At 39.3% G+C, this 13,458-nt stretch overlaps 2 protein-coding genes across 5 annotated transcripts in view; one reads left to right on the top strand and one right to left on the bottom strand.

The window, feature by feature from the left end:
* UTP20 (UTP20, small subunit (SSU) processome component, homolog (yeast)) overlaps nt 1-5,002 on the top strand; it is a 131,274-nt gene extending 126,272 nt beyond the window's left edge. Inside the window, exons 58-61 of the mRNA XM_011966643.1 lie at nt 1,366-1,711; nt 1,939-2,065; nt 3,985-4,130; nt 4,368-5,002. Of these exons, the coding sequence (XP_011822033.1) occupies nt 1,366-1,711; nt 1,939-2,065; nt 3,985-4,130; nt 4,368-4,523 (775 nt within the window). The 3' untranslated portion in view covers nt 4,524-5,002. The remainder of the gene's footprint in view (nt 1-1,365; nt 1,712-1,938; nt 2,066-3,984; nt 4,131-4,367) is intronic.
* Nucleotides 5,003-9,066: 4,064 nt separating this feature from the next.
* Nucleotides 9,067-13,458, bottom strand: part of ARL1 (ADP-ribosylation factor-like 1) — a 17,655-nt gene continuing 13,263 nt past the window's right edge. For 2 of the 4 annotated variants that reach the window (XM_011966630.1, XM_011966631.1), the window contains exons 5-6: nt 10,816-10,994; nt 9,211-10,101 (exon numbers count right to left, since the gene is read on the bottom strand). In XM_011966630.1, the coding sequence (XP_011822020.1) occupies nt 10,071-10,101; nt 10,816-10,994 (210 nt within the window). In that variant the 3' untranslated portion in view covers nt 9,211-10,070. Of the gene's footprint in view, nt 10,102-10,548; nt 10,995-13,458 lie in introns of those variants that run through there. The other 2 variants (XM_011966632.1, XM_011966629.1) reach the window with 2 other exon arrangements.

Raw genomic sequence — 13,458 nt, 5'->3', positions numbered from 1 at the left:
CTATCTTAATGCTTGGGGGATTAGATGAAATACAGACATACACTCATATATATGTTCAAATACACATATGTCTTGTCAACTCTGGGTCTGTGTTGGGATTACTCTTTTCTCCATTTAAAATTCCCAAATAGGGGTCTGGGTGCGGTGACTCATGCCTGTAATCCCAGCACTTTGGGAGGCCAAGGCAAGTGGATCACTTGAGGCCAGGAGTTCAAGACCATCTTGGCCAACATGGAGAAACCTCATCTCTACTAAAAAGACAAAAATTAGCTGGGCATGGTGACACATGCCTGTAGTCCCAGCTACACGGGAGGCTGAGGCGGGAGAATCTCTTGAACTGGGGAGGCAGAGGTTGCAGTAAGCTGAAATCTCCACACTGCACTTCAGCCTGGCAACAGAGCTAGACTCCGTATCAAAAAAAAAAGAGAGAGAGAGAGAGAAATAGTTATTTCCTCGTAGAATGGCTGAAGGAATTTAATGGAAGTAGAGGTGAAAGCTGTCATTAAAAATGTAAAATGGGGCTGGCATGGTGACTTACACCTGTAACATTAGCACTTTGGGAGGCCGAGATGAACAGATATCTTGAGGCTAGGAGTTCAAGACCAGCCTGGCCAACATAGCAAAACCCAGTCTCTACTAAAAATACAAAAATGAGCTGAGCGTGGTGGCCTGTAGTCCCGGTTGCTGGGGTGGCTGAGGCATGAAAATCGCTTGAACCCAGAGGCAGAGGTTTCATTGAGCCGAGATCGCACCACTGCACTCCAGCCTGGGTGACAAAGTGAGACTCTGTCTCAAAAAATACCCAAAAAACAAAACAAAACAAAAAATGTAAATGGAGGGCTTGGAAGGAAATTGTTTACTTATTCTTTGTGACTTTAAAGGGTAGAACTAGTCCACATAGATCAAAGTTACATGGAAATAGGTTTGGATGCCCTATGAGGGAGAACTTAAGAATGATCTAGGCCAGGCGCAGTGGCTCACACCTGTAATCCCAGCACTTTGGGAGCCTGAGGCGGGCGAATCACCTAAGGTCAGGAATTTGAGACCAGCCTGGCCAACATGGCAAAACCCCATCTCTACTAAAAATACAAAAATTAGCTGGACATGGTGGTGCATGCCTGTAATCCCAGCTACTTGGGAGGCTGAGGCACGAGAATCACTTAAACCTGGGAGGGGGAGGTCACAGTGAGTGGAGATTGCGCCACTGCCCTCAGCCTGGGTGACAAAGTAAGACTCTGTCTTTTAAAAAAAAAAAAAAAGGCGGGGGGCATGATCTAAAAATGGAGGCATCATCATTTAATAGTTTTTAAATAGTTGTAATACCTAGATTGTTTTTGTTTTCTAATTGTAGAATACCTATTTTAGCTTATGCTCTACTAAGCCTTATTTATTTCAAAATCAATGTCCAGTTTCTTCCCCCACCCCGTTTTTTTTAAAGGTTGTTAAGAATTTGTTGTTCGTAGCCAAAGTCTTGTATTTACTGGAACCTTATTGTGAGGATAAGCAAAGTAAGATAAAAGAAGACCTGGAAGAACAAGAAGCTTTAGGAGATGGCATGGCCTGTGCAGATGAGAAGGCAGAGTCTGACGGAGAAGAGAAGGAAGAGGTGAAGGAAGAGCTTGGCAGGCCGGCCACGCTGCTGTGGTTGATCCAGAAGCTGTCCCAGATCGCAAAACTGGAAGCTGCTTATTCACCGAGAAACCTCTTAAAGGTGCGATGAATGCACAGAATGACTGAGAGTAGTCATTTCTCCTTAAAAAGTATTTTAACGGTATTAGTGATCCTAAGTCCCTAGAAACTTTACCTTTGAACCCTAAACTGCAGCAATAACATCCATCCCAAAATAGACTGAGCCCTGTTTTCTAAATTAATGCTGTGTCTATGATTGAGTGCTAAAGATAAATATTTCAAATGAAAAAAAATGATCTGTATTTTCAGAGAACATGCATCTTTAAGTTCCTCGGCGCTGTAGCAATGGATCTTGGGATAGACAAGGTAAAGCCATATCTCCCAATGATCATAGCTCCTTTGTTTCGAGAACTGAACAGCACCTACTCAGAGCAAGGTAACCCTGCCTCGTCTGTTCTCCTGCCTTTTGCAGGATTTCTAACTTCTCCCCTGAATGTTTCCTTCTTCCTTTCTGTCCTCCCTCCCTGCCAGAGATTTATTTTTATTTTTATATATTTTTAAATTATATATTATATACTTGTATATGTTTATATTTTTATATACACACACACACATAAATTAAAAAAGAGAGAGAGATGAATAGTGGTCTCACTATGTCATGCCAGGCTGGTCTTGGTCTCAAACTCCTGGCCTCAAGCAGTCTTCCAACCTCAGCCTCCCAAAGTGTTGAGACTACAGAAGTGAGCTACCGTACCCGGCCAGAGTTTATTTTTAAAAAGAAAACTTATGAGATATCAAGATAATTAACAAACAGATAGGCATATTTGTATTATATTTGATTGCCCTCTTCTGTATGCTTTCTGCTGTCACCAGAAAGAATGTTTCTCACATAAAAGATGATGCCTTATCCTTAACATAGATTAAATAGTCAAAGAAAACTATGGTTCAGGGTGGTTTTAAACCTCATAGCACAATGAATAATAATGAACAATAAAATGGCATTACATTCTCATCTTAAAAATTGTGGGCTGGGCGTAGTGGCCCACGCCTGTAATCCCGCACTGTGGGAAGCCAAGGTGGGAGGATCACTTGAGCCCAGAAGTTCAAGACCAGCCTGGGCAACATGGCAAAACCCCATCTCTACAAAAGATACAAAAATTAGTTGGGTATGGTGGTGTGCACCTGTAATTGCAGCTACTCAGGAGGCTGAGGTGGGAGGATCTCTTGAGGCTGTGAGGTCAAGGCTTCAGTGAGCCGTGATTGCACCACTGCACTCCTGCCTGGGCAACAGAGTGAGACACTGTCTCAAAAAAAAAAATAAAAAAATTATAAGGCAAAAATATAAGTATTATCATTTTTATATGAAATAGTTTTAAAATATCATTTTAACATTTCTTCTTTTTCCTTGCCTGATACATTTCCCTCACGTATTGTAATTGTTGGTAATAACAGGTAAAGAGGGAATTGAAGGCTAGAAGGAGAGGAGGTAAAGTCAATGTTCAGAGTTTAAAAATAAAACAAATGAAGCAAATGTCAAAGCAAGAGCTGTTACAGTCCTACAACCTTGAGAGAAAGTTTCCTCACTCTTCGAAAGGAAAAAGCAATGGTAAAGGTTGAGGCTGCTGACAAAATCAGGTTCAGGTGTGCTTTGGTTCAAGTCAGCCAACATTTAATGAGCACCTAATATCTGCCAGGCACTAGGGATTCAACAGCAGGAAAGTTTTCAAGAAGCTTGTGATCTAGAACAGATGTCCTGAACTCCCGTGAAATTGAAATTGGGGGTGAGTGGCAGAGAAGGGTGGGAGATACAGCTTTTTTGTCAACTGCACAAAGGAGGCTTTGACATCCCCCGCACCCCCCGAAAAAAGGTTACTGTGGGCAGAGCTAAGCCTCTGTGATCCATCATGGATTAGAGAGGGAATCTCTTACTTTTCCCCCTATCTGCAAGAGCTCAGCAGGTAAACAGAGGTAATTCAAAACGTTTCTGTCAAGGTCCCAAGTTACGTTAATGTCTTCAGGGCCAGGTTTCCGCTGGGAAGTGGGCCTCGTGTTCTCTGATTTCTTGTTGCATCCTGGGTGAGGTGGTGGCTGGAGTGCTGTGTCTAGCATTGCTGGTTTCCCCGTCCCAGGAACATAGAGGCTAGTTTTATATCAGTGTTTAATGTTGAAGTAATGGTGATAATGCTGCAAGAGTTTAAATTATTTTTGTTGTTTTATTTGGTTTCTTGCCAGATCAATAGCTGGATATAAATGTTGCACATATTGTTGATTTTGTTTGATTTTGTTGATTCTGTTGATGTTCAAATGTGTCCTTTCCTGTCTTTACTCTGATCATTACTCTTTGTGTGTGATTAGATCCTTTGCTGAAGAATCTATCCCAGGAAATCATAGAATTACTCAAAAAGCTGGTTGGGCTTGAGAGCTTCTCATTAGCCTTTGCCTCTGTACAGAAACAGGCTAATGAGAAAAGGGCACTCCGGAAAAAGAGGAAGGCCCTGGAGGTAAGTTTGCTCTTTGAAAATATGGCATGTTCACTGGACTTGATAACTACTAAGTGTGCATGTTTGTGTCACACACTCAGGGAGGATCAAGGATTTGAGTGGTTGGGGAAAATTTATAGCTGGGGCTTCAGATTTTCTTTAATGAGCATGTGTTTTTCACATTTATGTCTGTATTTGATTCTTATTGGTTTAACATTTACTTTAAAAGTAATATAAAATTTCTATTCTCTTTTCCAGTTTGTAACTAATCCTGATATTGCTGCCAAGAAAAAAATGAAGAAACACAAAAATAAAAGTGAAGCAAAGAAGAGAAAGATAGAGTTCCTGCGTCCAGGCTATAAGGCCAAGAGACAAAAAAGTCACAGCCTGAAAGATTTAGCAATGGTGGAATAATGTCTCCCTGTGCTGATACAAGCATGAACTTTCTGGAATATTCTTCTAGTCAGAAATTACAGCAGGCTGGTGGGGGGTTCCTTTTTTTTTTTTTTTTTTCAAGACAAGGTCTCACTCTGTCACCCAGGGTGGAGTGCAGTGATGAGATCACAGCTCACCGCAGCCTCCACCTGGGTTCAAGTGGTCCTATCACCTCAGCCTCCCAAGTAGCTGTGGCCCCCAGGCACACACCACCATGCCCGGCAAATTTTTTGTATTTTTGTAGAAACAGGATTTCGCCATGTTGGCCAGGCTAGTCTTGAATACCTGGACTCAACTGATCCACCTGCCTCGGCCTCCCAAAGTGCTGGGATTACAGGTGTGAGCCACCGTGCCCAACCAGGTTTTAATTTAAGTTAAACTTTGGATAGGTTGTATAATATATAGTTTAATGTAATCATGCTCATATTTTTTAAATAAATAAAACACTTTATACTACTACTGGGTCTTCACTGTCTAAAAAGCATGTGACACCAAAGAGTTTAAAATATAATTTGTAAATAAAAAGATAAATTTTTAAATAGCAAGAAAAAATGTAGAAGTTAGCAATAATCAGACAAAAGATTTGCAAATACTGCTATACAGTACATTCTAAAATTTTAGGAAAAGGCAGTAAGAAAGATCTGCACAAATAGAGAACTATAACCATGTTTATGGCTAGGAAGATTCAGGACCATAAAATGCTACTTTTTCCCAAGTTGATCCCTTTGGTTAAGTGTGTAAGCAAAATCCCAAGAGTTCTTCACGTTAACCCAACAAGCTGATTCTAAAAATTATATGGAAGATATTAAGTCGAGAATAACCATGACACTCTTACAAAAGTAGAACAGGATGAGGGGCTTGCCCTTTTGGATATCAAAAGTAAGATACAAAAACTATCTATAGAGAGAATGTGTAGTAAATCGTACTTCATTAAGAACTTCTACTTAGGAAAAGACACCAACTGGGACATGGCACACAACACATACTGTTAAACAATTAGTAGTACCAGGACACACAATGAATATTGATGAATCCACACAGACAATCTAGTGGAAAAAGTGGCAAAAGCGAGAAATGAGCATTGCACAAAAGGAGAAACATAAATGGTCCTTAAACACTGTTAGCTGATATGGCTGTGCCATTTTTTTTTTTAAGTATTATGGACTGCTTGGTAAGCAGTCATAACATTGAGACCCCCAAGTGCTACCCTGGCTACATGAAGTTGTTAGATTACATACCTTCTCACACCAGAAGTTAAAGAATACCTGGACTAGTCGGAGTCCTACTGTACTAGCTATGGCTAGTTGTTAAATTGTTTGAGTCACTCCTGTATTGAGCCTCATCAGTAGGAAAATACCAATTATCACCAGAATGAGATTCCATTTTGAAACCATCAGAATGATAAAGCTGACAATACTAAGTGCTGACAAGCATGGTGGAGCCATAGGAAATCTTATAAACCACTTGGGAAAGCAGTTTGACATTATCTTGTAAACCTGAAGACGGTTATACTCCCTGATCCCGAGTTCCACTCCTAGAGAAACCATGAACCATGGATCTGAAGAATGTTCATGAACCATTGCTAAAAGTCAAGATCTAGAAGCAATCCAAATGTCCTTCCACAAGAGAATAAATAAAATGGTATATTCATATACTGAAATACAGTAGCATAAATCAGCTAATTACATATATATCAATAAAGATGATATTCTAGAAACAATGTTGAGTGGGGGGAAAAGAAAAATAGTTGAATACCACTGTAATAAAATTGTGTGTACATATATGATAAATCTGTAGAAAAAAATTAACGATTTCAAAGTTGCAGGATAGAGGGTACTTGTGCGAAGGAACAGAATCAAGGGAGAAGCACACGGTGGGGTTGGGGGACTTAAACTGTCCTCATAATGTTCAATGTCTTACATTTGGTGCCAGATTTCCAAGTTTATAATGCTTCATTACATTACTTTCTGTACATAAAATATTTCCTGATAAAAACATTTTCTAATGTTCGGCCAAAACCACATTTGTACTAAGTTATTAGTACAAAGAAAACAAGTGGTTTCTTTGAAACTTTACTTTTAAGGTTTACTATTTACAACTAAAATGGTAATAAGCCATGCTTATTTAGAGGTGGCTAAAGTTGTTTCTGTTGTTCAACCGTATAGCATCTTTTGCCTCACTCTATACTTGGTGTGGAAGAAATATTCTTTAGTGCCCCACATACTTGGGGACATATGGAGTGGGAAATCCACCCTATGTGCCAGGCACTTTGGATACATTTTGTTTAATCCTAGTATTCCTGGGAGATTCCTACAATTGGTTCCTATTTTACAGATGAAGAAAGTGAGACTCAGAGTAAACAACTTGCCTAAGGGTGATACAGGATGTAGGTGGTACAATCAAGATTCAAAGTCCATGCTTTGAACTGGGCGCGGTGGCTAACACCTGTAATCCCAGCACTTTGGGAGGCCAAGGCAGGTGGATCACTTGAGGTAAGGAGTTCGAGACCAGCCTGGCCAACGTGATGAAACCGTCTCTACTAAAAGTACACAAATTAGCCGGGCGTGGGGGCACAACACCTGTAGTCCCAGCCACTCGGGAGGCTGAGCCAGGAGAATCGCACCTGGGAGGCAGAGGTTGCAGTGAGCCGATATCGTGCCACCACACTCCAGCCTGGGCGACAGTGAGACTCCATCTCAAAAAAAAAAAAAGTCCATGCTTTATAATTTGTAATTATGGGCTAAGAATGAGATAGCATGTGGCATAGGAATCAAATGTTCATTCACTTAAGCACCTGTGCTTTGATGTAGTGTGTATCTCAAACAGGCGTTCTCACCCTTCTAAGGGCTTCGTAATGTGTCAGAAGGAGGCCATCTTAGAAGACTGACTTTAATTCATCCTAAGTGACCTAAAGTAAATGCATGTATTGCTTTCGTAAAATTTTTTAAAATAAAACAAAATACTAAGGCAAAGATCAGAAAGAACAAATATATCTGGGATATTGAAGACGTCTTTGTTTTTAATCAATAAATATTTATTGAGTGCCTACTGTGTGCCAGGTGCACCACACTAGATGCAAGGGATACTAACAGTAAATAAGATACGGTCCCAGCCCTCAGAGCTTACATTTCAACAGTTTAAAATGCATCTCAGGTATTTCAGATAACAGAAGTAATTCTACCACTCTCAATTTTTTTTTTTTTTGTAGCAAGATACAACACAACCATAGGCCAGAAATAGCATGTCAGAAAGAAACATTTGGTATCATTTTTCCAGGTCCCATTTTACAGAAAAGAAACTGCAGGAGTGGCCACTTGCACCTATGTTCTAATTTCAAGTTTGGTGCTTTTCCCATTGCCAGGCCTCTCATAAAACAATATTCAGATTTGCCATGTAAATATCAATATCCAAACACTGGTAGCATACCTATGCAGTTGTCTCCTGCTAGACAAGGACCATATAATTTACGGCTTGTTTAAGTGTCCACTCTCTTTATCCCACCCTATTCTTTGTGATAAACCAGAGGGATGAGGCTTAATCAAGTGCTGACCTTTGGGGCAAGTTCATGCCCTGGGATTCAAGATGGCTACATGCCAGGTCTGCCTGCCAGGACCTTACTTCCCATTTTCTGCAGTTTTCCTGAACTGCCAGGAGGCAGCTGTACAAGCTTTACAAGCCTCAGGCTGTAAGTGAACTTGTTTTCTGTATTTTCCAGCCATGTGCCACTGACCAGAAATGAACTCAACTATAAATTGCAAAGGGGCTACTTGTCAAGATGACAAATATCTATCGTACTATTTCAACTATGAACATACTTCTGAAATGCCATATGCCAAGCACCACACCAGATACTAGGGACATAAATATGAAAAAGTCTCTGCCCCTCAGGAGTAATACTGGTTGTACTGCAACACTTGTAGCTGAAAGAAAATCTCCAAAAAAGATTTCAGAGACTAAAGTAGGAATGGGTGCTGGAGAATGAGCAAGAAGGGTGAGAGTCCCACAGGTGAAGGGAGAAAGCTGCAGAGAACGAATATAAGCCTGGAGAATGAACATAAATGTGAGGGGAAGAGGTCAGAGGCCAACACTGGAAGCACAGTGAAGGCCAAGAAAGGAACTACTAATGTTTCCGAGACCTGCGGGGATCCATGGTATTAAGCTCTCGATACCAGCACCTAATTTCTTAAACGCTGGTTTTCCAACTTAAGTGAAAGAAATTCACCCGTTTTTAGCAATTAATGAAGCACTATATTTACTTCTGTCACATTAGTTAATTCTGAGGTGGACTGGGTAATTTGAAAAGCTCCTTTGAACATGAATTGTTTTTAAACTTACAATCTAGCAATAAGCCTAATTTTTAAACCAGAATGCTTCATTTCCCCCTGTATAATCAGTAAGATTTTGATTTTTAACAAGTTTACATGTTTGAGTGTAACAAGTTTACATTCAAAAAAGACCAAATATTGGACATGGTAGATAAAAGGAATGAAAACCAGTAAAGACACCTTTTATAACCTGAAAATAGATTTTTAAACCTTCCTTTCCTTTAATGTGAAATTTTCTCTTTAATGTGTTATGAATTCCATCAAATATAACCATTTAGGATTATTTATAGTATGTCACTGATCACTTCTACTAGTATAGACAAATAAGTTTATAGACATTATTTTGAATGTAACTGCTTTAATTAGCATAATTTTATTAAAGAGTTAGACTGTGTTGTCAATACTGACATTTTTGGGAATATATAGTATAGTTTATAAGTCAGGCTTCTGAACCAAAAGTTTTACTTTGAGCCTTATTCCCACCTTACTAGCTAGCAGGTGACCTTGGGCAAGCCAACCTGGGTCCATGTCCATACAGTGAAGACATCATAACCTGTCCTACCTACTTCACAAGCTTCCTGTACAGATCAGCTAGGTCAACGTAAGATTTTTTTTTGACAACTGTAAAGTACTATAAAATGACAATTGCAGATAAGTCAATGAAGTTAACCATGAAAATAATATTCATGCCTAGAACCAAAAGCTTTTAAACAAAACAGCTTAATAAAAAGTGGTCAGATAAGCAAATAAAGATTATATTATACACACTATGTTCCTCACCTACTCTACTGAGTCTAATCTTTGGAAAGATAATTCATTTTAAGGGGGAAAAAATCTGTTAAGATATTTTTTAGTATTTATACAAACAAGCTGCAACTACTATTCAAAAATAGGTTTTTTCATCCAATAGGAGTACATTCTTTAATAGAACTGTATTTGAATAAGAATTCCATACAAATAGAATATATACCTTAACACAAGAAAGCAAGAAAAGAATATTTTACATTACATAGAACATTCAGGTGATTCGATCGAATTATCCCTCCAACCAAATATTTCTTTTCCCTATTTACCACAAACATTGCAGTCAGTCAGTATATGCCAACAATCATATAGTTTTAACATCTAGTAGTGTGAAGTACACTTGTCTGTTTCCAAAGGGTGATGTAGTCTTCGTTTCAGGGGAGAAGAACGGACTGAATTACTGTCTGCTTTTTAATGTTTCAACTAACCTGTAAAGAGAAAATGAACTGTTTTATAAAATTAACTTTCAGGCATAAAGCATGATCATCTATAATAAACTTTGTATTAGAGGTGGATTCCAAAGTACTTAAACACAGCTAACATAGATGAGGTTATGCACTACATTTCCGTAAGGTTCCTTTAAGCTTTGAATTTGTCTGTGATTTGAATGAAAAATTCAAAAAAGACCAAATATCTATTTTCCAGGCTACTACTACTTCTGGGCTACATATGGATGACTCAGAGGTGAAACTAGTCTCAGTCCTCAAGGAGGTGATTATCTAATGAGTAGATGAACAAATCAAACAATTACAAGACAGCATAACAAGTACTATGTCACTAATCTGTGACAAGGGCATCTAACTTTAGGTGAGTGGTTAAGCAGTAGGAATAGAGATACATTAGGAAAAGCTCTTCAGAAGACAGCCTGAAGCTAATTCCTGAAGGATAAGGAATTGGAGGGTGAGGTGAGGCAAGGAAAAGGCTAAAAATTGGCAAAGAATTGTAACTGTCATCAGGTAGGTGTGGTTGAGAAGACGGATGCACCTGAAGACCAGTGGGAGAAAAGGCTGGAGGAACTTATGAAATAAACTGCTAAATAAATCAAAGTTTCATCCTCAACACTGGAGAAAAATTACACGTGGACGTGCATAGCTGCAAGCACACAGAAATGCACAGATAGCTTCTGGAAACATGATACTTGCCATTCCATTGCCTCATCAAGGCCAGTGCCTTTGGTTGCTGATGTTTTGAATATTTGCCATTTTCGGTCCTTCAAGGCAGGTAACCCAAGTGAATTTGCCATCTCTGAGGAAGTCATGGCCTGTTCCATGTCCTGTTTATTTGCAAACACCACTAAAATGGCTTTTCTCAGCTCTTCTTCCTAAATGAAATTGAAAATATTTAATTTCCTTTAACCAATGTGCTCTCTCGAATTTAGAAAATGTCCAAAAATACATTTTAAAAGTGTATTTTATAATTATTAACATATTATATTCATTATACATTATGAAATTATAGAGAATTATAAAGAAAAGAAGCTTCACCCATAATCCTACCTCCCAAATATGATCACTGTTAACATTTTGGGCGTTTTCTACTAGTACTTTGTTTTGCAGATACTTAAGAGCTTATTTAGTAAATACATTTACACATTTAAGATCAGATTTATATATAGTTCTATACCCTGCCTAAAAATTAAAAATTAAAATCATGTTTCTCCAAACTATAACAATTTTTTCAAAATAAAAAAATGGCTAAATATGCTCTACACTATGGATGCAGCCACCATAAACTGTGTTAACTATTTTCTAGTATTAGACTCTTATTAGATTCTTTCCACTGGACTATTAGAGAAACCCAAGTGACAGGGTCTTTATACAAAAATGTTTGTTTGAATCTGCTTTCTTAACACAATATTCTAAAAATGGAGTTAAAGTATAAACAGCTTTTTTCAGGCTTTGATAAACTGAATACATGCATGAACAGCTTTCCAGAAAGGTTACCCTACCAACAGTGTATAAAAGTCTCCATCTTCAATGCAGCCTTTGCAGAGTTGGGAATTATTTACTTTTCCAAACACAGCATCTCATTATATATTATTGGGTATTCGAAATGCAAATGGGTTGAGGCAGGAGAATCGCTTGAGTCCAGGAGTTTGAGACCAGCCTGAGCAACACACGGGTCTCTACAAAAATTTTTTTTAAAAAATGAACAAAAAAGGAAGCAGAGTCAGGAGCTCAAGGGTTATAATAAGCTTTGGTTGCGCCACTGCATGCCAGCCTAGGGGACAAAGGGAGACGCCCTTATTTTTTTTTTGTTTTTGAGACGGAGTCTCCCTCTGCTGCCCAGGCTGGAGTTGCAGTGGTGCAATCTTGGCTCACTGCAGCCTCCGCACCCCGGGTTCAAGCAATTCTCCTGCCTCAGCCTCCTGAGTAGCTGGGACTTCAGGCTCCTGTCACCACACCCGGCTAATTTTTCTATTTTTAGTAGAGATGAGGTTTCACCATGTTGGTCAGGCTAGTCTCGAACTCCTGACCTCGTGATCCGCCTGCCTCAGCCTCCCAAAGTGCTGGGATTACAGGCATAAGCCACCACACCCTGCTGACCCTGTCTCTTTAAAAGCAAATGCAAATGTTATTAGCAATGTTTTCCCCCTATGAACTGCCTTTTGCTCATTTTGCAAAAGATCTTGCTATGATTAAGATCACTAATCCTTAGTCATTGGTTTCTGGTTAGGCCTGGTTTCTTATCTTAATCTTGTTTATATTTGCCATATCTGAGCTTTGGGGGGGACTGTTTACGTTAATTAAATCTCATCTTTTGAATTCCTTATATGTTCTTATAATTTTCATTTTTTACATTTAATTATTTACCCATTTAGAATACATTTTTGTGTATAAGAAAGTTGAAAGGCCAGGCACAGTAGCCAGGCACAGTGGCTCTCACACACCTCACACTTTGGGAGGCCGAGGTGGGTGGATCACCAGGTCAGGAGTTCAAGACCAGCCTGACCAACATGATGAAACCCCGTCTCTACTAAAATTACAAAAATTAGCCAGGTGTGGTGGTGCATGCTTGCAATCCCAGCTACTCAGGAGGCTGAGGCAGGAGAATTGCTTGAACCCAGGATACAGAGGCTGCAGTGAGCCAAGATTGCGCCACTGCACTCCAGCCTGGGCAACAATAGTGAAACTCCATCTCAAAAAAGAAAAAAAAAGTTGAAACCTAAACTGCTTTTGTGTCTATACTATATATTTTTAATTTTGTTTGTTTTGAGACGGAGTCTCACTCTGTCACCCAGGCTGGAGTGCAGTGGCACGACCTGAGCTCACTGCAACCTCCACCCCCTGGGTTCAAGCAATTCTCCTGCCTCAGCCTCCCATGTAGCTGGGATTACAGGTGTGCGCCACTACACCTGGCTAATTTTTGTATTTTTAGTAGATGTGGGTGGCCAGGCTGGTCTCAAACTCCTGACCTCAAGTGATCCGCCTGCCTCGGCCTCCCAAAGTGATCGGATTATAGGCATGAGCCACAGCGCCTGGCCTGTGTCCGTGTTTTAACATTAACAGTCCTAACTCGCACTCGGCCCGTACTTAACATAACATGATATTTATTGATGAATTAAAAGTCACTTCCTAAAGAAAGAATCCAACTTTTACTTCTTTCTCTGTAAGACTTTATAAGTCAAATCCTAACACTGCAAGTAACCCAACAACAATCCTGCACAACTCAAGAATTGTAAACTGAAGTCAACAATCCATTCCTTTTAAGCAATACTTTGTATGATAAAAATATATCATGTGAATTACACCTAAATAAAGCTGTTCTTTAAAAATCCCATTATA

Source organism: Mandrillus leucophaeus, unplaced genomic scaffold (genome assembly GCF_000951045.1).
Source record: "Mandrillus leucophaeus isolate KB7577 unplaced genomic scaffold, Mleu.le_1.0 Scaffold768, whole genome shotgun sequence".
In the NCBI taxonomy this organism is placed as follows: Eukaryota; Metazoa; Chordata; class Mammalia; order Primates; family Cercopithecidae; genus Mandrillus; species Mandrillus leucophaeus.
This window is presented reverse-complemented; position numbering and strand designations above follow the sequence as displayed.